Source organism: Rousettus aegyptiacus, unplaced genomic scaffold, assembly GCF_014176215.1.
Source record: "Rousettus aegyptiacus isolate mRouAeg1 unplaced genomic scaffold, mRouAeg1.p scaffold_m13_p_2, whole genome shotgun sequence".
NCBI classification, from domain to species: Eukaryota; Metazoa; Chordata; class Mammalia; order Chiroptera; family Pteropodidae; genus Rousettus; species Rousettus aegyptiacus.
Genome location: NW_023416295.1, coordinates 48,482,625 through 48,510,057, shown reverse-complemented (window position 1 = coordinate 48,510,057; position 27,433 = coordinate 48,482,625). Strand labels below are relative to the sequence as shown.

Here is a 27,433-nt window from a genome sequence, read left to right as displayed (position 1 = left end):
AAGTCACTTTTTAAGTTTCTTGTCCAAATTAGTTTAGGAAACCCTACATCCTTCCCCTACCCTATTTTAGAAATCCATAAATGCATATTGCGATGGTAAAACATCATTCCTGCAGTAAGTAACCTCTTAAATTATGTACAACTCAGCATTTCCCAAACTTATTCGACTACAGACTCTGCTTTAAATTATTTAACAATTAATGTAATTAATGTGCTGAATGGGAAGTATAGCCTTAGCAACAACTTGGTTGGCTTCTTGGTAGTTTGTGAAAGCCCAGTAGTAAGCCAAATTAGATCGCACAACTTCACCAAGGGCAATTTTTGGGGCCTTAGAATCGCAGGCTGACTGTGCATGTCGGAGCAACACCTAGTAGGATGCATTTCCTTAAAATGACCATGTCCCTTTAACCAAAGACTAGTATGGGAAACAATGGGAGCTTAAATAAAGGGTATGTTCTGATACATCTTTGGAGGAAAACAGCTCTCTTTAAGTTTTTTAATTATCATATTCAAGGCTTCTAAAAATAATTTCATTATTATTTTTATTTTTAGGCATTCACAAGTCCAGAGTTCTCCAAAAGAGTGTGATGTCTTCGCAGGATATCCAAATAAGGTAGCTGAGTATCTTGATCTCGAAGTAATTCTGTATCCTCATTTCAGACTCCTGCATGGCCATGAGCACAAAGTCTGTCTGTGGCTGCTTGGTCCAGCCATCCAAACGTGCAACTGTTAGTGATATTTTGAAGTCTTTGAGACAAAAGCCCAGCTTGCTAAAGAACTTGGTTCAGCAGAGAGACAGGGAGGTACAGCGAAGAGAGAATCAAAAGCCTGGAAATTTGCTGCTGAGAATAAATGCTGGCTGCTCCCTGAGGTGATTTGTCTGTGCACTCCACTCTCTACAGATGTTAGAGCCTCTTTCTGAGCAAGGACCCGAGGTTCTTTGGTAGCACTTTGATATCCTGCTCGAATTCAATATGTGAAATGGAGGCGTCTCTCTGTGACTTGGAGCCCACAGCAGGCTTTGAAGTCTGATCCAATTTTTGCTGCCTACTATTTGATGTTGAAAGGATGAAATGAAGAAAATGTACAGTTTTTGCCAGTAACTCTGCTGAGCATATGTAAGATTAAAAAAACAAAATCCTTTGGATGATGTACTTAGAAATGTTAAGTAGATTAATACCTTCCTATAGGTTTTCTTTATTCTTTCTTAGGAATAAAAAATTAAGTATAGGAAGAAATCACCACATAGCTGTTTTTACATTTTAGACTATAATTAATTTAAGAGGGGGCTAGGTTGACTTGTTCGGAGGAAGAAATAAATGAGTGAAGTAAAAGGTGTCAAGGCTTTGCTACTAATTGCCCCAAGAAAGGCCCTCCACTCAATTTTAATACAAGACAGGGGCAACTTACAACATGACCCCAACATACTTAGCTTCTTCCCCAGACGATCAGGTTAGGGGTCCCTTACTTAAATGGAAGACCTGTCCTTAAGGCTGCTTTTTCAGTAGATAAAAATAATGTTTCTTTTACTGGGTCTTTCTGAAGCACTCAGGTTCTGGGACTGATTTACTGTCTTCTCGGACACGCCATGCTGCTCCAGGTCGCTCAGGACTGAATTCCTTGAGGGGAGCCCCCGCAAAACCCGGTAAGAAGAACGTTTTCAAATGCATGCTGCTTCTGCCATTTGCATGCCTGTGTACTTTTTAATGAGTTATTTGGGCAGGGCTGTCTAGAAGGCAAAGCTCAGATATCATGTGACCCAGTAGTAGCACAAAGTTCAGGTTTAGGAAGCCATAAAGGCTAGAAGCAAAACTTATGTTAAAGGTAGCAGTTTACTGCCTACCTATGCCATTTAAGTTTACTTTTCTGAGGAAAGAAAATGAATGTCAAAGGCCATATTTCTCTTTCCTTGTAAGAACCTCAAATTAGAAAACTGCTTGAAACTTCATTTTGTTAAAGGAAGGTTAAACAACTGACCACCTTTCAGTGGAACAGATTGTTCAGGCTCAAAACCTAGGGTTTGGTAAAGAGTATGAGTTTAGTGAGGAATTCTGTCCTTTTGGCCACATGGCCATTCTTTCAGTGAGAATGCAAACATCTTACCACACTCTTTTAGGAAATAACTATTTTTGGCCCCCTTTCTAAATTTTTTGCTGCAGAATATGGGAAAAGTCAATTCGGGGTCTTATGTGTGGCTGTAATCAGTACTTCTGGAAGATAAAACAGAAGCATGATCATAAGAAATATTTATGAACCAGAAAATACTAAGGACAATATAGACAGTTCTAAAGAAAGAAACCTTTTCACCTTAAAATAGTGACATTACACTTACGGTCAACCTCATCTGTTTTTCTAAAATATGTAGTAATTTCTCAAATCTCTCCAAATTTCTTCTTAGCCTATTTTTCAGTGACAAAGTAATAGTGTATAAAGTTGGAAATGTATAATAAATACATCAGCATCACCAGTCCATGTGAAACTTAAACTTCTGAAGACGAGAGGACGAACATATTATAGCAGAACCTTTTCTGTGGATAGGCAGAAAATGATAAACTTCCCAAAGGGAAGATTTTTCTTGCAGCCAGATTGTGTTCAGAGAAAAGGCCACGAAGAGGTAGGGGTAGAAATAGTACAAATAGAGGAAAATTTAGGGAAAATACAGTGTGGTGGAACAGAATCCACTATGTAAGAATTGAGTTGGCATTTTTCTCTATCCAAACACAATCTCTATCTTTTAATTGAGGTGTTTAGACCTTTACATTTAATTGATTGCTGATATGTTTTGATTTAAATCTATCATCCTGCTATTTGTTTTCTATTTGTTTCATCTTGTCTTTTTTTCTCTTTTGGCATTCTACTTTAAAATACACATGAAAAGAAAAATTTTAAGTATGGTCGAGTACCCAAAGACACAGATTCTGGGGTCAGACCCGCCCAGATTCTGCTTTCCTGTGAATGTCATGTGACAAATCCTTACCTCAGTACCTACACGTATAAAACAAGGGAAATAGTAGTTCATAGCTGAGGGGTTGTACTGAAGATCAAATGAGCTAGTATAAGAGCATAGCAGAGTGTCTCTGGCATGGTAAGTTTTGCTACTGATATTGTGTAAATGCAAAATTAATCCATAAGAGTGAATAATCAATAAAGAGATAAAGTACTTCTTGTAAGGCATTAAGTTTTGGTGGGGATAGCTCAGGGGTAGCAAAAATATGTTGTATTTTGGGCTTAATATTAAAGAGATTTATTGGATTATGACAATTTTCCCGTTGTTCAGGAAAATATCAAAAGTCAAACTTTTTAATAAGTTTATATCTGACTTGCTTTAAATGGCTCATATGTATTTTCTTGTCAAAATTGTTCTTTCCTTCCAATCTAGATGGTTTTCTGTTAGGTTTGCCACCATCACCATTACTTCTCCGTATACTCAGCAGTCATCCTTCATGCTTTTCTTCCTTCAATGTCTTTTATACACACTTAGGCCTGAGGAGCTTTTCTAAAGCACACCCTAATCATCACATTCTTTTCCTCCATACTCCAGGGGCTCCCCATTGCCCCAGCATCAACTCTAAGCTTCTTTAAAATACATTTTTTTCAATTACCATTGTCATTCAATATTATATTCATTTCAGATGTGCAGCATGGTGATTAGACATTTATATAACTTACGAAGTGATTTCCCCGTTACATCTAGTACCACCTGGCCCCATATATAGTTATTAAGATATTATCGATTATATTCTCTATGCTGTACTTTATATCCCCATGACCATTTTATAACTGCCAATTTGTACTTCTTAATCCCTTCACCTTTTTCACCCAGCCCCTCAACTTCCCTCCTATCTGGCAACCGTCTATTTGTTCTCTATATCTATGAGTTTGTTTCTGTTTTGTTTGTTCTGTTTTTTAGGTTTCACATGTAAGTGAAATCATACAGTATTTGTCTTTCTCTGACTTATTTCATTTAGCATAATACTCTCCAGATCCATGTCATCTCAAATGGTAAAATTTCATGTTTTATGGCCAAATAATAATCCATCGTATATATGTACCACTTCTTCTTTATCCATTCATCTATCAGTGGACACTTAGGCTGCTTCTAGATCTTGGCTATTATAAATAATGCTGTAGTGAACATAGGAATGCATAGGTCTTTTTGAATTAATGTTTTGGATTTCTTCAGATAAATACCCAGAAGTGGAATTGCTGCATCATATGGTATTTCTATTTTGAATCTTTTGAGGAACCTTCATATTGTTTTTCATAGTAGCTGCACCAATTTGCAATCCCACCAACGGAACATGAGGGTTCCCTCTTTTCCACATCCTTACTAACTCTCGTTTGTTGATTTATTGGTGATAGCCATTCTGACAGGTGTGAGGTGATAGCTCATTGTGGTTCTAATTTGCATTTCTCTGATTATCTTTTCATATGTCTATCGGCCATCCTTATATCCTCTTTGGAGAAATGTCTATTCAGCTCTGCTGCCCATTTTTTAATCTGATTTTTTGTAGGAGTATTTTGTTTTGGGGTTTTTTGTTTTTTGTTTTTTGTTTTTTTTTTTTTGGTGTTAAGAACTCCATGTTTCTTGGCATAACATTCACATCTGTCTCTGTTCTGGTCCTAATCTTCCTTTGTAGTTCTATCTTCTCCTGACCTCTCTTCCTCATTCTGTGCTTCAGAGAATCCTAACTATTCTCCATTCTTCAAGCATACCCAGTGTGTTCTTTTTCTCCCCTGTGACTTTGTTCATGCTGCTTCCTCTGCCTTGCCTGTCCTTCCCTGTTCACCCTCTGAATTTCTAATGGCTTCCTCTTCTATGCCCTTTAACTTTGCTCATAGTTCTTATCACACCCTGCCTGTATTATAGTTATTTTCATGCATCTACTAGATTTCAAACTCTCTGGCATTGTATCTTTTCTGTTCTAAATTATCTCCTCACAGCCTAGCCTAGATCCTTAAATTGAATACTTGGCTGTCCAAAGTCATGATGAAATATAATAGAAGCAAGTAAAAAAGTAAAACGAAGTAAGTCAGAGAAATGTTTTAAAATGTATTTCCAATAATCCTGGAATAAAATAAATGTTTCTTAACCCCCTGCCCTGCTAGACATAGCATAGCAGCGGAGCATGTTGAAATGATCCAAGCTGTTTTATTTTGTTGCTGCTATTGTTTTGAGCTGAAGAGAGGGAAAGAAGGTTTGCACAGTAAAAAATCATTATGTAAATCTAATTTTCCTTCACCTTATAAAGCAACAAAGATGGATTGAAGAACAAAAGTTGTTCAGTTATGTTTATGTTTTCAGGGTTATCAGCTGCATAAATAAGAGTATATGGTATAGGAGACCTTTTAGCAAGTTATACTTTTGTGTTTAATTCTTTGCTTTAAATGATCCATTATTTCAGCCCATGTTTCTGTGGAAGTATGAATGAGAGTACTAAACCTTTTAAGTTTTAGAAAAACATTAATATCCAACAAGTTTGCCTTCTAACTCGTTTACTCTGAAATAGGATGGTTAGGACGGGCTTCATTAAGAAGGCTTGAAGGTGGTGATCTAGTTAGCCATGCGGGTCTCTGGAAGAGCATTACGGCAGAGGGAACAGCCATGGTAAAGGGTCTCAGGAGAGGCATATGTGAAATACATGAGGAGTAGAAAGAAAGCCTGTGTGATTGGAGCTGAAAAAGCAAGGAAGAGAATGGTAGGAGGTAAGGAGCCAGATGATTCAGGTCTGTATTTCTTAATATCCTTCTGATTCAGCAGGTCTGGGTGGCTCCTGAGATTCTGCAACACTAATGAGCTTCCAGGTGGTGCCAATATTGTTAATTTGAGGATGTAAACTCAGTGGAATGCAGAGCCACTGAGCATTTTCAGTAATGGAGTGGCATGACCTGAGTATGTTTTAAAATGATTACTCCAGCTACTGGGTTGAGTATAGACTATAGACATCAGCAGTGAACAAAATATTCTCTGTACGTTTCATTTTACAGGCAGCCGAATCATTCTAAAACCTATGACTTTATCTCATACTTAGTATACTGACCACAGTTCTTCTTAGTATCTCAGGACATGATCATTAATGACAGTTACCACACTGGTCTATAATGCATAGAGACACTTAAACACCATTGTGAAATGGACCACCTGCCCTTGAATTAAATGACTCTCAATTATTATGATTTTTAGTTAATATTCCTGATCATTTTTACTTTCCATTCTCAACATAAAGCTGATACTTTTTGCTATAATAATGTGCTCACTTTTTGTAACATACTTCCCTTCCCTTTCTTTTTCTTTATTGTGTTCTAAAATACAGGTTTTAAACATTTTTCTGTTTAAAAAAAAATGGATCTGAGTAGGGTATCTGAGAGAATCCCCTATGCGTAAACGGGAACTGCCACCTAGGTACTAGGTCCCTACTTTCAGCAAATGCTAGGTGCCTTACCTCTGTTTTCTTGGTGTCAAGTACATAAGCTTTAGTGTAAATTTGTGACCTACCTGTTCAAGAACTGCCATTGTCTGCCCTGAGTTTCCTGTGATACCTCACCTAAGTGAGGTAGTTCTGCCCTTGGGTATATTCTCATCTACTAGTAGTATAAATTATTCATATGTCTTTTTATAAGTAAAAAAAAAAATCAATGCAATTGCTAAGAGTAAGTTTAACTGCATCGCATCTTAAAGACGTAGCCTGGTAGATTTTCAGGGGGCTGAGGAATGAACAGTATTGTACCAGCTTCCTGAGGGGGTCAGAGTTGGTAGTGCATAATGTTGGGGTGCGTAAAGCCCCCAGAGAGCATCAGGTGTCAGATTTTGGGGGCCTGTCCACCCCATGACTGCTGAGCAAATCATACACACTTTCATCCAGTTGCTTCTCTAATGCTACTACTTCTTTATTTTCCTTTAACTTTCTTGTTGCTCATTACTAAGTTTCGGTGATTTGGGCATCAGTTTCAGCTATCAGAAACCAAACTTGGGCTGTATGTTATCCTTGGAACTCTTATTCCTTAGGGTGATGAATGGTTTTCCAATATGTGAGATTTTCAGTGCTAACACCAGGTGAGTCCCAAGTTTACTGGGTTAAGTTGGTCATCCTATTATAATACTAGAGGTTGAACTCTGGGGGGTGGGCACTATTTTTTAATTAGAGCACTACACAATCTAAGCCTTAGATTATACTACCAAAGCACCTCACGCTGGCTGCCTGTGTTTGGAAAGGGGTTGCAAGCAGCTAGCCAAATAGCGACCACTGTGATCATAAAGGGCTCAGATGCCACCCAGTTGACAGGGAGAGCGTGTTCCTACAACAGAACCTCAAAGGCTACATAATCCCTGTCGGGAAAGCACATAGAAACCAAACCCTAGACAGAGGGAAGGCTACTGGGCCTTTCTGTTCCCCACCCACTGCCATTAGGGAATGCACACACAGGACTTCGAGACTACTCTTGTGCCCTTGCGTTTGGGTAGCCTCTGGTGCTCTGAATCCTCCTCTTTTCAGCTTGCATTGGGCTGAGACATCTTTTCTTCTTGCTTGAATGCCATGGAATTCACCCACATCAGTGAGACTAATAAAACCTCAGCCTCAGGACTTTTCTCAGTGAGATGCTAAAGTACTTACAGGTGTGGAATTCTTTCCTTTAGCATGGGAGGTGGGAGAAAATACCTCCTTGTTAAGGATCTTTTTAGATCCAGTGGTTCTCAAACTTTAGTGGGCAGCAGAATCACTGAAAAGCTTGTTAAAACACAGCTGGGCCCTTTCCACAGTTTCTGAGTTTGTGTGAAGTGGAAGAGAGGGGGGATTTACATTTTCATCACTTTCCCAAGTGAGACCATGCTGCTGATCTGGGAACTACCCTTTGAGAAGCACAGATCTAGACATCCCCTATTTCTATGCTACATTGAATCAGAAAAAGTGATAGATGGATGGATGGATAGATAGATAGATAGATAGATAGATAGATAGATAGATAGATAGATAGATAGATAGATATGGCTTTCCATTCATTCATACAATAAAGACTTATTGAACACCTACTACATGTTTACCACAGGCTGGGAAGTCAAATAAGACACTTACAAGACTAATGCAATTCTAATATCTTAGTTTTTGCAGCTGTTATTTTCCAAAGCAGATTTGTTAACAACACACTGAATGTCTGTATTTATCTCAAGTGGTCTCATTAAATTCTCAGGAAGTTGTCAAGAACAAATTTACATGTACTTGTAACTTTGCTATAGAGGAGGAGGAGGGGAGTGTTCCAGATTTTTTATAAAGTGTCTCAATTTCTAAAATTATTAGGAATGGTTGCCTTTAAAGGATATTTCTATTTTATAAACTCTACTACTTCTGCCAGCCTCCCACAAAGCAAAATTGTTCTAAACCTCACCGGATCTGAATATTTGCACGTATATATTATCTCTAATATGTATATCTTTACCATAATGTTTGTGTCCTGGCTTTTTGCAAAAGAATTTAGTCTAGGCCACAATAAGGAGTGCACAGTTTAAGGCTTGTGAGCATGAGGGCAAAGGGATGGACGGAGAAAGAAGAGAGATTCTAGTTCTTCTAATCCCATATTTAATTTCTAATTTAGCTCTATTTATCATATACCTTTGCTATTTGCTTAAAAGACTTTTTTCATTTTTACTAGATCTGGGTTTTGGGTTTGTTTGTTGTTGTTTTGCTTTATTTTGTAATTTTGAAGAATGTGATCAGAGTGCTTGAGGTATGAATTACAGTCATTGCTGTTTGCCCCAGCCAAGTACTCTAACCAATATTGTGGCTTTCTAAAGGAACTTTGTAGGATACCAAGAGGAAAAGATTTGTTTTGGTGCCTTATTTTCTCTGAGATTTGTGGATCTGGATGGTAAGGGAGAAAGGGGGCTGTCCGCATAGACTGGCACCATCTCTACTCCTCAGCCAGCTGAGGCAGTGAGATTCTGACCCTGTTGTGGGAGTTGAGGCTGGAGAGGAAAGTGCCCACAGCTGTGAGAGTTAGTGGGTAGAAGCCATGGAGGTCATTTGTCAGCCATCATTCCTGAGACCACATACATACCTCAGGGAAAGCCTTGTGACCGCCTTCTTATTCCTGCAACTTATTAAGGCATGTTACAAAGTTGGAGAGTTTTTGGACATTATTTCTGCTTAGATTGTTACTGCAAACATATGAGAAAAGTTCAACAGGAACTTTTCCGATACTTTCCTGAGTGCATTAGGTCAAGATGCACTTTTTTTGATGCCGAGTTAGATTCTGGCATTGACCCAGGACATCAGGAGTCCAGCTGCCAAACAATGCAAGGTGGGGGTGTGTGAGTCAAGTTAGGGTACTTGGCTTCCAGAATTGGATGTTGATGGCATGGCTGTATAACATGCCAAGAGTAATTTTATTTTTAAATTCTTTTCTTACTTGATGTACTTAAAACAGCACACATTCTGCAGGCTACCCTGTTAACCTTAGCTGCCTAGTTTGTTTCATTTTAAAGGGTTCTTTTCAACTTAAAATGAAACATATCGTTACATAATAGTAAGAATGGAGGGATTTTTCTGCTTTTTGCCTTTGTTTTCCAAGATTGGGAGTAATAATTTTTTTGAGTTTCTTTTTTTTATTATTTAATAGATCTTTTTTTAGTAGTTTCGGGTTTTCAGAAAATTTAAGCAGGAAGTCCAGAGTTTCCATGTATTCTTCTTTTACTTCTGCTCCCCTCAAATTTCCATATTATTAATATCTTGCATTAATGTGGCTCATTTGTTACAATGATGAGCCAATATTGATATACTACTGTTAACTAAAGTCCATAATTCACATTAGAGTTCACTATGTTATATAATGTGTGAGTTTTGACAAATATATGATACATATCCACCATTGCAATATCGAACAGAATAATTTTGCCTAAAAATCCCCTGTGCTCCACCTGTTCATCCCTCCTTCCTTCCCACCTTCCACATAAGCTCCTGGCAGCCACTGTTTTTTGTTTTGTTTTGTTTTGTTTTGTTTTTGTTTTTTACTGTCTTCATAGCTTTACCTTTTCCAGAATATCATATAGTTGGAATCAGACAGTATAAAACATTTTCAGATTGGCTTCTTTAAGTTAGCAATCAATATGCCTTTAAAGTTCCTCTATTTCTTTGCCTCGCTTGATTGTTCATTGCATTTTATTGCTGAAAATAACCCATTATATGGATGTACCACATTGTATTTATCCATTCACCTATTGAAGGACATCTTGGTTGCTTCCCAGTTTGGGCAATTATGAATAAAGTTTCTATAAACATTTTTGTGCAGATTGCTGTATGGACATAAGTTTCAACTCCTTTGAGTAAATACCAAAGAGTGTATTTGCTAGATAATATGGTAAGAGTATATTTAGGTTTGTAAGAAAGTTCCAAACCATCCTTTAAAGTGGCTATACCATTTTGTAGTCACAAAACTCTTAATGAATAAGAGTTCCTGTTGTTCCTCATCCTCACCAGTATTTGGGATTGTCAGTGTTTTGAATTTTTGCTATTTTAATAGGTGTGTAGTGGTATCTCATTGTTGTTTTAATTTGCATTTCCCTGATGACATATGATGTGGAGCATCTTTTCATATGCTTATTTGCCATCTGTATATCTTCTTTGCTGAAGTGTCTGTTCAAATCTTTTTCCAATTTTAAAATTGTGTTAGTTTTCTTATTTGAGGGGTTTAAGAGTTCTTTGCGTGCGCTGAATACCAGTCTTTTGTTAGATATGTGCTTTGCAAATATTTCCCCTAGTCTGTGCTTGGCTTTTCATTCTCTAAACAGTGTTTTTGTACAGCAGTTATAAATTTTTACTTATATCATTAAGGAGAAAAATGTTTTTAAATAAACCTGACCCCCTGGATGTGGTCCCATAGTGTAGTGGTCAGCATGTCTGCTTCACATGCAGAAGGTCCTGGATTCATTCCCCACCGGAGCCACAGTCCATGGTCTATGGCCTTGCCATCCTGAATATGCCTGATGTCTGGTCTCAGAAGCTAAGCAGGGTCAGGCCTGGTTAGTACTTGGATGGGAGACCACCTAGGAAAACCAGGTGCTATAGGCATAAATAATAATATTAATAATAATAATAAATAAACAAACAAACCTGACCTCCATCTTGTCTTATTAGCACCCACTCTCTATCTGAGAAAGTGAAGAGACCCTGAGAAGAGCAAAGTAATTGATTATTCAGTAGTTGAACACATGAGAATTGTGACATGAATGTGTTCCCTAAATTAAATGTAATTGATTTTAAGTGCTTTAGGGAGGCAAGACAGACATAGTCAAAAATTAAATAAGTGAGGAAAAAACTTTCTTATATGACTGTGTGCAGAACCATGGTAAGACTTTTTCTCTCAGTACTCATTTTTTATTTGACTTATTTCCTAGACACTTATGCGCCTTAATAACTAGAACTCCTAGAATGATTAGGAAAACTCTGGGGTTCTCTGCTTCCAGTAAAAACTATTTAACAAGAAAGAAATTGTTGGTTGGAATCGAAAGAGTGCTGGGAGAGAGGAAATGCATCTTTATTACTCATTCAGCAGATGCTTACTGAGCAGCTACTAAGTGGCAAGCGCTATGTTGGGTTCTGGCAATATACAATGGAACAAGACTTAGACTTGCCCTTATGAAGTTTACATTCCAAGAGAAATGGACAAATCTGAAATCCAATCTCCTTTGACCAGGCTATTATTAAGTGAGCACTGGAGTTATGCTACGGCAGGGATACTTTTGTGGTCTCATGGGAGCGAAGAAGAGTCAGATAGGCTTACACTGAACCTGAGAACTGAAGGGGGATCAGGAGTTGGCCAGGCAAAGAGTAGGAAAAGGTGTTTCCAGCCCTCTACCTGTTTCCTTCCTACACCAGGAAAAGCTCACATATGAGAGATGTTTTCAAAATTCTGAAATGTAACATGCCTTCAGGAAAAAAAAAAAGTTTAAAATAGAAATGGGCAATGTAATGAATTATTATAACTACAACTGAGGTTATAAAATAGAACCTGCCAGGACCTCAGGAGCCTTCTGCATACCCTTTCTTGACTGTGATTTTCTTCCTCCTTCCTAGAGGTCATCACCTAAGTATGCATCCTAAATATCAACTTTGTACAGCTGGAATCACACAGTGTGTGTCCTTTGCTTTCTACCTTTTTCTTCTTTTTGTCCTTAACATTATATTTTTAAGGTTAATATGTTTATTTTTATTGCTATACAATAGCCCATTTTACGACTATTCTCCGTCGCTGGGCATCTGGTTGAGATCCTCTTACTCAACCTTCTCATTTTACAGATGAGAAAACTGATTCCCAATTGGTCAACCCAGAGCCAAGCTCTAACCCAGAGCTGCATTTGAGGAAGAAATCAAGGAAGCGATGCCTCTGGACCAGCTCGCAGGGCCCAGACTATTCTTGATGATTCTTTGAATGGACATTTTGACCTCTTACCCATATTTTCCTCTTTGCTCTACAAAGGAGCAGGGAAAAATAGAAACTTCAAGGGGTTGAACAGTTAACTTCATGTGCAACTGTAGAATCTGAAGTCTGTTACATTACACCCAAGTTATCGAATTGTTTGTTCATTGGTCAGAGTTTAGGATTAAAGGGCTCTGTCCTGATTAGTCTCAAAGGCAAGAAGGCAAACTAAGAGACATAAATCCATGCCTAGGGGATTATTGCCATTAGGTGTAGGTGTTTTATTTAGGTCGGACTGCTGTTGGATTTGGATTAAAATTACTTGTGATTTAAAAAATGGGAACAGATAAAATTATTATAAAACTGTTAATATAAAGTTTGGGTAATGGCAGGAGGGAGAATTTCAAGATTAAAAAGTTGATATTAAATGAGTCCAGTTTTATTCCCAACTAAGGACAATTTGCAGTGACTTCCTGATCCCCTACAAGTCACTGTACTCTATCCTAAATCAGAGCTTTCCTGAGCTCTGACCACACCTCCCAAACCCTTCCACTCCTATATTTTACCCATCTTTCCAGTGCTTTGCTGATATTTTAGCCTTTTATTATACTGAACTTCCCTGTTTCGTGATATGTATTCCTAGGTTCCTAAGAATCTTTGTGTGTGTGTGTGTGTGTGTGTGTGTGTGTGTGTGTGTGTGTGTGAGAGAGAGAGAGAGAGAGAGAGAGAGAGAGAGAGAGAGAGAGAGAGAAGGAGGAGGAGGAGGAGGAGGAGGAGGAGGAGGAGGAGAGAGGGAGGGGGAGGGGAGGGGAAGGGGAAGGGGAGAGGAAGAGAGAGATGCTCTGGCAGCTTTGAGGGAACTCTGGGTCAGGATTTGTCTTTAAAAAATAATACTCCAGAATAGTGGCTCAATGCACGAGAATAGAGCCTGGCACACGGTAAATGCCTAATAAATGTTTGGCTTTTCCTATGGTGATTTCTCACTTCTCAAATGAGAATTACTTCCAAAAGTATCTAATTACCAAGTTAACAACTCCTTCCTTTTTTCTGTCCAAATCGTCAAATCTTATGGAGTGTGCTATGATTTCTACAGATTGTACTTGTTTTTTTCTCAGTGTCCCCACAAGCCTCGAGAGTGTGTCACCTTGAACCTTTACCGCATTTAAGAAGAGTAGGACTAATTTGTTGGTGTTTTCTGTGTCTGACAATTTGTGCTATGGAAGGGAGTTAAGTTTTATTAATCCACCTAAATGGTATAAGGGCTATTTAGAGTTCCCACTGACTCAGATCCCCATTTTCTTTCTCCACTGTGCAAAAGGGTCTTTTTGACTGCTTAGCCGTGAGCAATTAAAACAGCCAATCTAATGTAAAGAGGAGGCAAGAGAACTAAAATGTTAAACCAAGCTATGTTCAGAGACTGCAATAGGCTGATCAGCCCTGCAGCCAGACCAGGGAAACCTGCAGAACAAAGGAAGGTTTCTACTGAGATTGCTAACAACCCATTCCCCTACACCATGAAGGAAAACAGAAAAAAAAAAAAAAAAAAAAGTTTTTAAGTGGTACTCTAACTCTACACAAAATAAAATTCATTTTCTATAGCTAAAACCATGGGAAACCTATGGATCACAGGCTAGGAATTGCCAGCAGGCCTTCCATGCTACGTATTCTTACCTTTTCATGCTACATACTCTTATCCTTCTTCACTGTATGTCCATAGCTAAGGAAAATGGATAAACAAACTCTTTAAACTATAACTCACAGGAACTAAAGAATAATATATAAACTGAATTCCCCAAACATTCGGGGTCCTTCTCAGTGTCTTTCTCTCTGTCCCTCTCAGTGCCTTTACTCTGTCTCCCTTACTGTCCTCATCTCTCTCTATTGTCTCTGGCCCTCTGAGTCTCTGTTAGCTTCTCTTACTCTCCACCTCTGAAAGGAGACCATGCTCTCTCTGTCTATGGAGTGTTACCCCTTCTCTAATAAACTTTCCTTTGGACTCTGTGGCGTGTGTGTGAATTCTTTCTTACACTCTGCCAAGAACTCTCTTCTCTCAGAGCAGGGCTTCAACCCCCCCCCCCCTCCCCACTCCCACACACACACACTCAGGGGAATTTGCCCTGTCCTGCATCAAGTCTACCCAGACATTAGACTGTATTTGTCTGACCTAATATACATGAAGACTCGGTGTTCCCAACGGGACCCTTCCTTTTTAAAAGAAGAAATTAGTGATATCTCTTTTCATTAAGTTGGTGCCAGGTATTTTCTCTAAGCAGCCTATTTAAGAGAGCACATTCAAACAGGCCCAAGAAACAAATGCAAGAGATCTACAAATCTTTTAAGGGATGAGTTTACACACTATCCTAATTTCAAAGGAGAAGTTTTTGTGCCAGGACACAATGGGTAGACTCTCCCAATGGACACACACCAACTTTAAATGTCAAACTCTGCATTTGTGCAGAAATCAGATAAGTGCAAAGAGCTCTAGGCTTGTTTCTGTTCTTAACTGATTTGCCTCCAAAGGACAGTTCACATGCTAACTCATTACACATGGTCTGAATGTTTGGGGTATGGGTGGGGGACAGAACATCCAAGCATCCATTCCAAATCTCCAGGGATCGAATTACAAAGTGTTCTTTCTGTTTGTCACTGCTGTATTTACCCATGCCCAGGTAGATCAGCTCACAGCATCACACTTGCACTCTGCCTTCTGATTTTCAACTTAAGTTGCTGTCTGGGGACCAGGGCTCTTCCCAACTCTTGCAGGCTGCTCATTCTTTGCACTAGACTGCATCCTCTCATTCAGTCCATTAATGGAACCTCACTTCTTCATGTAGCAGCTTCTATGTAACACTGTGGGAAGGCACTGGGGAAAAAGTATGTCACATTGTTTGTCTCTCCCCCTTGTGCACTGACAGATATTTGTCATCTTCCCTACCATTGGTAAAATGATTACTGTCTCTGCATTTATAAGAAAGTATTTTTCAAAACTTGATTGTCAACTCCACTTTAACATTTTACATACTTCCTTTGAGTCTATTCACCTCCTAAAAGTGTTTTCCTGCCTGTCCTGTTAAATTTAACACTCTTTACATTGATACAGAAACTACGTTGATAGAGAAACTATGTAGGAGACCTGGAGGTATGGCCCTGTGACCTTTTCCCAAATCCTAGAAAATACATATATATACACATACACAGATAAAACAAGGAACATATTAGACAGAATCCCAGCAAGAAATAGATTGCATACTTGAATTAGGATAAATTAGATATTTTTAATAAAGAGATTATTTTTAAAGGTTATGGGAAGGCTGTAGAGAAGCCATTAAGGATAATATAGTTCCCTGGGAGCTAGTGAAAGTGGAGCTGTAACCACATGCACCTAAAGGGACAAGGAAAGGGTATGGCATCTGGAACCTAGAAAGAGAAAGCCATGTGGGTATAGGGATCTTGAAAAACGGGATGACCTTCAGTCAAGGACATAGTCAACACAAGACAACCCTACGGGAGAGAGCTTGGGAATAAGAAAGAGTATTTGCTTCTTCTTTCCTTAGTCTCGTCCTTCCTTCTGATTTCCAGCTAAGGCTTTGTATTGGGAAGCCAAAGTAGGTCATACTGGCCAGCTTCTTGGACAGAGAATGTGGTAGAAATGGATGGAGAATGGACCTGAAAAGAAGGAATGCTACACCATTTAAAAAGACCGAGTATAACTTCAACTCCTAATATAAAGTTCATACTCTCTCCTACAATGAAAAATACTTCTCTGGAATAGTGCATCAACTAGTTAGTAATTGTTCTCTGCTTCAGTAAACAAACTCTAAAATACAGTGATTTCAGTAGATAAATGTTTATTTTCTGCATGTCACCAGGAGTCCAGGGTGGTAAAAAGTTTCTAGCATTGGTTCAGAAGACCAAGAGTGTCAGGCAAGGCCAAGTCTTTACAATTCTCTTGGCTTCTCTTTTATGATCCCAAGCTATCTGCTGGAACTCCAGCCATCGTGGCTTCATTCTTTACAAAAAGGCAAAAAAGATTTTCCCGGAAGCCTTACCCAATGACTTCTGTTTGTATCTCATGGTCCTCCTTTATCTATGGGAGAAGCTGGAAAATATATTTGAGTTGATCGCATTGTGCCTACTATGATATAAAAATTCAATTGGGAGGAAAGCAGGGAAGAATGACGTTGAGTAGACAACTAGCAGTGTTTACATAAGATAGAATTTAATCATCTGAGGCACATATGCCCAGGGCATTGTTTCATGCTGATGTCTGAACTTGGGAATTTTCAAGTCATATGAATCAGACATTCCCCCTTGAATGATCACAGTTAGCCCCAGATCCTCCTTCATGGAATATCAAAGCCTGCAGGCTAAAGAATGTTCACTTATAAGAGATGATTATAAAATGCCAAGGCAAATACTCAAGTGTGTTTTGTGGAAATAGTTTGTGCAAACAAAATGAAGCTATTGCTGGTTGAGTCCAGAAATGGAAGAAATGGGAAAGACACACTTAGTGTGCTAGTGGAAGTATAAAGGAGAGTTTTGCAAACATATTGTGCAATGTATATTGATGGCCTTTAAAAAATGTTCAGATCCTTTATCCCAATAATTCACTCAGAATCTACATTTTTTAAAGTCTAGAAAAACTTAAGAGAACAATTAAATAAATATGATACAGCTATATTGTGGAATAATATATAACTATTAAAAACTACATTTACAAATCATTTAAGATAAGGTGGGAGAATTGGTTTTATTATCATGATAACCTAAGTTCTGCAGCAGTTTTGCCTAAGTATTCTAGTCCGCTAGGTCTCCCTTTCCTTTAATATCCAACCGAAATGGCTGGAGCCTCCATCCTAGCATTAATAGTAGAATTTATACTCTCTATTCTATTGCTGCCTTTCATCATGGTATATCGGTTGTCAGGAATACGAGCAAACGAGAGCATTCATAAAATTGTTTGTGGCAGGGCAAACATCCTCTTTGGAGGACAGTCTGCCAATATATTGGCCCAGCAATACCTGCTCCATAAATGTATCCTCTGTGCATAATTACGATAAAAACATTGGAAGCTATGCATATTCTGTGATTGGTTGTAATGAAGTATAACAGGAACTCAGTGTTAATTCTCACTCTCTCTGAGAATGATGGTCAATGAAGAGAAACAGGGATGTGCTTCACACATAGTAGGTGCTTAATGAGTGTTTATCAAATGATAAATTAATTCAGATGGGTAGTCTCTTTGGGGGAAATTAATTTTGTTTCAAAAAGCACCTCACATTTTGCATTTTAGTCGCATGTTGTAAATATTGCTGGTCAACAGTTGTAGCCATGGGACTAGAGCTTAAGAGATGGGGCATGGCCATCTGTCTACAACAGTGGGAGACTTTATGGGATGGGATTGCTTTCTCTCTCTCTCTCTCTCTCTCTCTCTCTCTCTCTCTCTCTCTCTCTCTCTCTCTCTCTCTTGTACAATCAAATTCATTATGAAAATGAATGTAATCTCCAAGCAAGACTGGAGAAATAGATTAGTAGTGGGCCTTGGGAAAGTCTGTAGGAGACAAGGTAGACTGAATCAGGTTGTTCTGTGGTTTATTTAGCTCTATGCAATGCTTTGGATAAGAGAAAACTAAACTGGGTCATCTGATTGATAAACATAATCATTTTAGATAAATTTGCATGGTTTGAAGAGATGGTCTTAGGCCTTGCTGAAAGGTGGGGTGGGGTCTAGCTTGCTTTAAAAGTCTTTTCTCCTCCTCTGCTCAAACACTTTTCCCATAACACACCTGAAAGATCCCCAAACCCTTGTTGCAAAAGAATTTGGCTACAGTAATCAGTGAAGACAACTTGAAATATTGGTCTTCCTATCAGCAGGTTATAGCACATTAAAATACACTTGGATTTTAATGATGAAAATATGTTGAATTAGAGACTTCTGAAAGTTATTTTCTCAGCAATTCCCAACAGAATGTGTTTGAATTGCTTAATGTAAGAAAGCATCTAAAATAGAAGATTAAGAGACTTATTCTTAACTATTTATGTTACAAAGGAAAGGATGAAGTAATGCTGAAAAGGACTTTTTGAATAGAAAATACAGTTTAAGTATATAGTATGGTGAGTGAGAAAAAATGAATTTTAAAATATGGCTATGGCATGATTATTTTGTTGATTTTAATGCCTGAGAACTTTTGCCATGTAAATTGTGTAGGCAATATGTTAACATAAAGCTTATGTTTTAGTTTTATTTTGAATATGCATTACAGCTAGAATTCTGTCACTTGAATTTTTCTAAGTTCTGCTTACCCTAGCAACTAACTACTATTATCTATCTATGGAGGGAGTTAGGAGTGGCCAGTGAGAAAATTCTAATTTCCTCAATGGTATTCTGTTTTACTGATTTATTACAGTTACCTGCTCTAAAATGATTAAAATATTGAATTCTATGGGGTTATCAGATTGTACTAGTAAAAGAAAGATCAGTTTAAAAAAAAATTATACACCAAGTGTGAATGGGTTTGGCATTTTGAAGAGGGTCTCACTCTCAGTAAGTAAATCTTCTCTGTGTAATTCTGAAGTTCAAATGTTTCTGATTAGTGTCCTGCTGTCTTATTGGTACCTCCTGGAAGACAATAAGATTAGTAGAGTGCATGAGTTCCTTATATCTCAGCATGATTGAGTCCAGGTTTGACAGTAGGGCAGTAACCCTGAAGAAAAACTGTAGCATTCTATGCCTGAGTCACAGACTTAGATCCTTAGAACGTTAACATGGGTGTTTTTCAACTATCTAACCTTTAATATTGTCGTATTTTTAAATGAGACACTTATCTCAGTAGCATATGGGAAACAGGTTGTAGAATTTTTGCAGCAACCTTCAGTGAAAACAATACTTATTGCATTTATTGTCATGAAGAGTATGTCTTTTTGCCTTTCCAGAGTCTGTTTCCTCAGAACAAAAATAAAATGATGCGATAGAGGAAGAAGAGGGAGTTACTTTAGTTGTGAACTTCATGTTTAATTATAAACTTGATTATTGTTATTATTTATTTCCATTATAATTGTAACAATATATCCTACTGAAACTCTAATGTTAATACCAAAATCATAACTAGGTGTGTTAATAAAATCAAAATAATTCTTTTTAAGTTTCTCAATTGAAAATGTAAGTTTTCTCTTCTACCTGTGGATTTTAGGTGTTGTTAGAATTGTGGAAGACTCTAAGACAAGGACTATAAAAATGTTTGAAATTCTCTTTGGACCCAAAAGGATAACATTCCTTTGCTCAAATAAAAAAAGTCACATAATGAAATGCTTAAGAAAGTTAATAGGGTACAGCTCCAATCGGAGCGGCAAAGAACAAATCACAGAGCTTCGCTTCTGATCAGCATGTTTTGTTTTGGGGCCTTTGGCTGCGGGTGGAAGGGAATAATCTGCTGAATGGCTCCTCTCATTATGCTGAGAGGCCTCCAGGCAAAAAGTCCAATGGAAAAAATAACACACAAGGCAAGTCACAAATGGAATGTCACTGTGAGGAAAGCCACACCTTTTATTGCTTAGTATAGGGAATAGAAATAACTACAAGTGTTGGAAAGCAGGGTCTTAATTAGTCTTAACCCAGACTCAAATTGTAAAAAAACTTGGTGGGATCTAGGAATAAGATGATAAAGAGTCATGCACATTTGTATGTGTTTTCAAATAAAAATTTCATATTCCATTTGGCAACTCTTTGAAGAAGTAATGGTATTAACATCACCTACAAAAAGTACATTTTACAATAGATCTTCAAGTGATGTGCTGCAATGCACTGCTGGGTTGTGGATGAGTTGTGTTTGTGCCAAGATACCGAAGCAGCAAGGTAGATCTGGGCAAAAGCAGCACGCATTTCCCTGGCTGTGCCATACAAATGGTATCAGTTTCTATGTGTGTCATGACACGGCAGAGGCTGAAAAACCTGCTTTCCAGATATGCTTTGCAAAATTTTATGAGTGCAGGTTCCCAAACAGTGCAGGTTCCCAAACAGAATACACAGTGCGCGTGGTGATACCAGGGGCAGAATGTGGAAGCCGGCTGGTAGAGGAAGGCTGCAGACTTCACGTCGGGCTCTTTTGCTTTCTTTGCTTGACTACACTGACTCTCTAACAATAAATACTCAGAAACCTTCTAGCAAATGTTCAGGAGTGAGAGCATATGGAGCGTTTGATTTTATTTGTGTTTAAAATATGATTTCCACACAGATGGCATTGGTTTAGCTGTTGTGTGAGTTTGTTTGGATCTTCTTTTGCTCAAAAGAGAGATGAGAACCATAGCTCCATAAAATGTCCAGCTCCCTAATTTGTTTTCTGTAATTTGCCTCACCACCTTTGCAGAGGTACAGGCTTTTGGCCCTAAAATACTTTTGCTTGTCAGTGAGATTGCAGTGACTTTCAACAGTGGTTTCAACTGGATCTTGGAATATCAGGGTTAAGGCTTAAAAAGAGGCTGTGAAAATTCCATGGACCATGGATCTAAATAGTTAGATGTTTAGATTCTAGAGTACAGTTAGTATGAGGAATCTGGCCATGATACTAGAGCTGATGAAAACAACTAACAGTTTCTTTGAAAGGTTAGATGTCCAGCAACGAGGTATACAAAAAACGAAGTCAGTAGCATATATATCTTATTAGATAAGTTGGTGTTTAATATCCAAAGGGATTGTTAGATATGCAGTCTGCCATTTTTTCCTTTGAAACCTGATGGTGAGGATGGGTGGGAGGAAAGAAAAACAAACAAACAAACAAAAATCTTAAAATACTAGAAATTCATAAAATTGTTAACGTCACTTTTTTTTGTTTGGCAATCATTATGCTTACACTTTCCCATTACCTGGGACCTAAACATTATTCCAGAGAACATTAGAGTGCCAGCTTTGTTTCCTCTTGTCTGTATTTAGCTTTCTTTTAGGGAGTCATTTCACCCATCCTTCAAAAAGTTAGCTAAAGTCAGTGTATCACTTTTACATTTCTCCAGGAAAAAAAGCAACTTCCAGCAATATTTAAGTAACGTGTTTTTCTCTTTACACTAATATGGTGTCTTAGGTCAAAAAAAAAGAAGTTTGTATAATAAGGTACCCACTTAATCACCACCAGCCTCTGGAATCCATGAAGCTGCACTTGAATTATGTGTTAACCCATGAGCAGAAGAGTCATTTCCTTCCTGCGACCTTGTGAAATAGAGAGACAAAGACAGACAGAAACAGACTAACTCTGAAAACCAGCCTGCGTTATTTTCTCAAGCTTTAAGTTTTGAGTCATTATCATAGAAAACTGAGTCATGAAAATGCCTTGTTTCAATTGGATCTTGGAATATCAGGGTTAAGGCTTAAAAGGAGGCTGTGAAAATTCCATGGACCATGCATCTAAATATTTAGATGTTTAGATTCCCTCAATCCTGAACTCAGACCATTTTGCCAGTTTTTCTGTTTTCTGTAGGATCTGGCTCTTTTAACAATGCTCTTATTACAACATGATGTGAATTATTTGAACATGAGATTATCTGATAAGTGCTTTCACCTTTCACCTAAACCTAATTTGACTAATTTAGAAGAGGATAAGGAGACTCAGACACTGGTATAATTCTGGAGGAAGATCCAAGGTTAATGGACTGAGCTGCCAGAACTATTGTTTCAAATGTTGTGAAATCAGATTTAGATCTTGTAAGCAAGTTCTTGGCTGAAGAGAAAGAGTTTTCCAATTTGGAGAGAAAATCAACTTCTCCCAGCTGCTGTAAGAGGATCATGGAAATGGTGTTTAAAGGAAAAGAAAACTAGCAAGCAGAACAGTGGTTTGAAGAATTAGAGTTGAGGTGGTTTGTTTATCTTCCTTTTTATTGAGCTCCATCCCTTCTGCTAGATAGCCACATGTTACTGGACATAAAAGTAATCTTTTCTATATTGGATATTTGTGAACAAAATAACAGAATATCCCCATTTCACAGATGAGGAAACTGCTGCACTTAAAGTTGAGGTGTCCAAATCCATATAGCCAGAAGTGTCAAAACCAAGATTCCCCTGGGGCTTTTCTCACTGCAAAGCCTGGACACTGGACCACCAGGCTCTGCCATCTTCCCTGGCAAACACGTTTCTCTGCTCAGTGTCATAATACAGTCTTGGTCCATTTGGGCTGCTATAACAAAAATACCACAGGCTGGGTGAATTAAACATTTATTCTTCACAGTTCCAGAGGTTGAGAAGTCCATGATCAAGGTTCCAATAGATTTAGTGTCTGGTGAAGGGTCTTTTTGCTGTGTCCTCACATGCAGAACTGGTGAGGGAGCTCTCCTGGGTCTCTTTAATAAAGGCATTATTCCATTCATTAGGGCTCCAATTACCTCCCAAAGTCCCTGCCCCTCCAAATAATATTACATTAGGGATTAGGGTTTCAACATATGAATTTTGGGAGAACACAAACTTTTAGTCTGTAGCAGACCTAATCATTGTTGTTCAGCTAGCAGGGCTGATTTGATTTAGCAAATAACCATTTTAATTATTTGTTCTTGAAAAGACAACAATTGGTGTTTTATTCTGACTTAAACTTCGTATTCTTTTATTTGCAGTTTTTCTTTGTGGTTTTGCAGATCTCTAGACAGTTCTCAATTGTTGCACAGATATCAGCATAAACATTTATTCTGCAAATCTGCAGCACTCCAGCAACCCATCTGTAAATGATAGGCAGGAATTTGAAGTTCTCACAGCCTTATCCTTAAGCCTCTCCCTATCATCGCTCCCTAATGTGGTGCTAGGAATGTAGTTGGGACTCAATCTTCATGAAATAGATGAGTTTATCCCACCATCCTGAAAGACTCACCAATAAGATCTCCTTTGCTGATTTAGGATTACCTCCTAAAAGCCTGATGTTAACACATCCTTTTGTTTCTCAAGGTAGATAACACTTAGATTTAATTTATTAGACTAGCTGGCCTTCAAATAGCAATGAGTAATTTATTTAAAAAAAAAAGAGAGAGAGAGACAGACAGACAGGCAGACGGACAGATAGATGCTGGTGGATGTTTTTGCGCAAGAGCAACTAAAAGATTTGTTCATTCTTTGAATATACACTCATTTGTCATTTGCTATGGTCCAGGCTAAATAAATAGAAAGATAAGTATAATTCTGTACCTCCTGGTAGCTGGGATAGCTGTTATTATGTTGTTATGTACAGAATAAAATGGGAGCCCAGTGTTAGGGCATTTAACTTAGATTCGAACGTTAGGGAAGGCTCCAAGAGAAGATGTGCCTGAGATGATTCTTACAGGGCTAGCAGATGGAGTTTCTTGTATAGAAGCATAGGCTGAGCTCTGAGGAACAGTAGGAGAAGAGCTGGGGAGATAAGTAGGTGTCAGAAAGGTCTTGTGTGAGCTAAAGAGTACCATCTTTATTCTGAAAGTTATGGACAACAATTGGCGATATTAAGCAGAGGAATGACATATTCATTTAGAACATTATCTCAGACTAACATGTAAAGAATAGACGGAATGGGGCCAAACTAAAGATGAGATTAGTAGAGAGGCACCAAGCTCATTTCTATGTATTTTGCTACTCAGAAATAGGCCTCAAGGTGTATAATTTTTTTAAGCTAGATTATAAACTATAGCAGAACTACTACTCTCTGTAAAAAAAAAAAAAAAAAAAAAAAAAAGCTGTTATTTTGGAAATTGGACTGCTTCTAAAAGATACTATATGTATGTAGACTATATTGTACCAGTAAAGTTTGACTGAATGGAGAATCAAACTCCATTATCTAGTAACTAGTAGGATGTAGGATGCTTGTCAAAGTACAAGAAACTGTAGAATGGCTACCTAGGCGATTGATTCAAAATGAACACATGATTTCATTCTTCTAGAAAGAAACACATCTAGACTTAAGAACAGAAGCTCTTCTACAGTCCAAAGAGGGCTATCAACTCTGTTATAAGACTGGGAAACTTCATTTTCCAAAGTAAAATGAACAGCTGACGAAAGGCAATTTAGCCTTACAAATAAAGAGTGATTTGTGGCATTTAGTGCCATACAGGTTGTAGATCTCTAATTGACACAAAATTCTCCTAAAAGTATTTTGCACCATTAATTGAATAAGTTCTAAAGGGAGGGAATGGCTGTCCCAGCATAAGCTAGAAGAATATTTCAAGTTAGGAAGTGAAAAGATAATGCCAATGCACGTTTTTTTGTTTGTTTGTTTGTTTTTTGTTTTTTTGTTTTTTTAAGAAAAGGAAAGAAAACTTCTAAAAGATTAAGTGTGGTCACAAATAGACTATATTAATGGTTCTGTTTAAGATTAATTTCCATGAATCAACCATGGTTACCCTTTTCCTTCTCCAGTTCTTCTTGAGTTAATTAGTAACTATAATCCCAGTTAAGCTTAAACTTCCTTTAAAATATGTAACTGCCTTGTTATTGTTTGTTATTAGTACTGAGAGCTGGAATATGCCAGCCTAATCATACCTTTCTATAGTAAAAGAAACTAAGGATCAAGAAAGTGAAATGACTTGCTACAGCTCAGAACTAACAAACAAAAAGACTTTCACCCTGCACTGCTTCAGAACACCGAAGTACTAAATACAGCATGCTAATATTTGCTAATCAGAAAAGTTTTATTGTGTTCTAGTTACTGAATTTAAGTAAATTACAAAGACTTAACTAGCTTTGCCCCGAAATGTGACCATCTTCATATGCATGCGTGGTGGGGGCTCATTAAATTTGTAGGTTTAAGCAGTGCTTCATTCTAATTGCTTTCATTTTCAGTGAGCCATTATTTAATTTATTTAGATTGACCAGTCTAATATATGGTTTTCAGGATTTCGACACAATTTGGGGACTTTTTGCAATGCAGATATTTTCCTTTTGCCCAAGGCAATAATAGACAGGGATACAAACACTGCTTTAAAGAGGGTGTCTGCTGATTTACATATTTTAAAAGTATTAAGATCAAAGGTAATGAGAATTTAATCCATATGGCAAGCAAAAGATAAATAAGAATATTAATACTGTATCAAATACTAATTAAAAAAACACACGGATCTAATTTTAAGAATGTAACACAGGGATAAAATGTTCTATGTAAAGTTAAGACCTGATTCTCTTGTAAGCAGGACAGTTGTGGTGAGTTGTTTTGTCTCCTGCAGGGTGAACTACTGGCTAGTTAATATATAGAGCTTTCATAGAATCATAATAATTACGAGACAAAGATTATGATTTAACAGTTTACAAAGTGCTTTCACATCTTTTTTCATGTCTTTTTTCATCCTCAAAGCAAACCTTTTAGTTCTTGAGCTCTTACCCCCATTTCATTGAGGAGAAAATAAGTTCATAGAGGCAAATGAACCCAGACCTAATATCAGTCTCATCAAATCTTAATATCTCTCTCTTTCTCTCACTTTCCTCTTCTCTGTTCCTCTCCCACTTCTCTTTCCTTTAATGATAACTACTCGGAAAGGCACAGGGACAAAAGCAGTCTCATTCCCTGAGAAGAATGAGTGTGCAAATTGGTACATTTTTTAGAGTATCTATAACTGTTTATACACTTTTTGCTAGTCATCTCACTTATAGAAATCTAATTTAGGAAGTAATCTGATATATAATCAAATATTTATGCCTAATGCTATTTGTGAAAATTAAGTGAAAAATTTTAATAAACTAAATGTCCAACAAAGAGTGTTTATAGTGCATCTTAAATGATGTAATAATAGTTATTCAAATCATGTTACAAAGAATATTTATAGTTACTAGCAAGTGTTTGTATTTAAATGTTAAGAGAAAAAAGTAGAAGATAAGATATGTGATGTAATTTTCACATATATTTATGTATACCACATATTTATATTTATTTTATCTATATCAAGGGCCAGGAAATGTTTTCTGTAAAGAGAGCTTTGTGGGCCAACAGCTCTCTTGCTCAACCCTGCCGTTGTGTCGTGAAAGCAGCATAGATAGTATGTAAACAGACAATCATGGCTGTATTCCAAGAAAACTTTACTTACGAATACTGAAATTTGTACTTCATGTAATTTTCAGGTGATTTTTTTCAACTATTTAAAATGCAGAAACCATTCTTAGTTCATGGGCAACAGAGAAACAGCTGTGAACCACATTTGGCCCAAGGGTCATAGTTTGCCAATTATGGAAAGAAATACCCAAAATAGTTAGCTCTGGGTAATAGAATTATAAGCAGTCCTTATTTTCTACCTTAATATTCTTACCTATGTGTTCTACATTTTCTATAGTATATATTATACTTTAATAATAAGAAGATAAGAATTATTTTTTTAAATAATTCATCCCAAGTCTAACACATAGTAAGGAGCAAGTTTTGAACAGAAAACCTCTTTCTACCATGCCCATTGCTTCCTAACATCTCATGCTAGAAGGATCTTTAGAGATCTATGAATAGACCAATCTTTTATTTTACAAAAGCAGCGAAGACTCCAAAAACTTAACAACTTGCTCAATATACACAGCAACAAGTGGCAGAGTCCCAGCTGGCCCCAGGCCCCCAGCCCCCCTATACAGTTCTCTTTCCATTTCCTCCCTGGGCACCACTAGGTGTAAACAGCATGAGTGGCAGGATGTCTTCTTCTTCTTTTTTTTTTTTACTCTCCAAATTCCTTTTATTTTGTATGTTCTCTTTCCTTTCCAGTGACTTGTTTTTTTTTAATCCACAGACAATTCTGTAGGCTAATATGTGAAAACACGAGAGGCCTGGTGTTCTAATAATCCTTTATGAGAGAGCCCAACGTGTGGAACGAGGTAGCTAGAAGGAGAAACATTTGTATTGTCAGCTTTGTCAGAAAAAGAGTCAATTTATGAAGGTTTGGTTAGGTGGTTAACTGTCTGCCTTTCTCTGTGAGGACATATCTCTAACCAGCCCCTCTCGAGGGGAACCTTTCTGGTCCCCCAGGTATCTTCCAGGCCTTAAGTGCTTCCTCTCCTAGTTGGCCATAGCCTTATCTAGGGAAAGGGCAAAGAATTGGAGCCCAAAGTCCTAGGTTCTGGTCCTAGT

The 27,433-nt window shown here is 37.7% G+C and overlaps 1 protein-coding gene and 1 pseudogene across 2 annotated transcripts in view; both read left to right on the top strand.

Annotated features, from left to right (window-relative positions):
- The window catches only part of MYO3B (myosin IIIB), a 338,343-nt gene that overhangs the window by 260,931 nt on the left and 49,979 nt on the right, over nt 1–27,433 (top strand). For both annotated transcript variants that reach the window (XM_016165446.2, XM_036237344.1), the window contains 2 exons: nt 552–612; nt 1,545–1,644. In XM_016165446.2, coding sequence (XP_016020932.2) covers nt 552–612; nt 1,545–1,644 — 161 coding nt within the window. The remainder of the gene's footprint in view (nt 1–551; nt 613–1,544; nt 1,645–27,433) is intronic.
- LOC118614016 lies at nt 10,944–11,059 on the top strand (annotated as a pseudogene).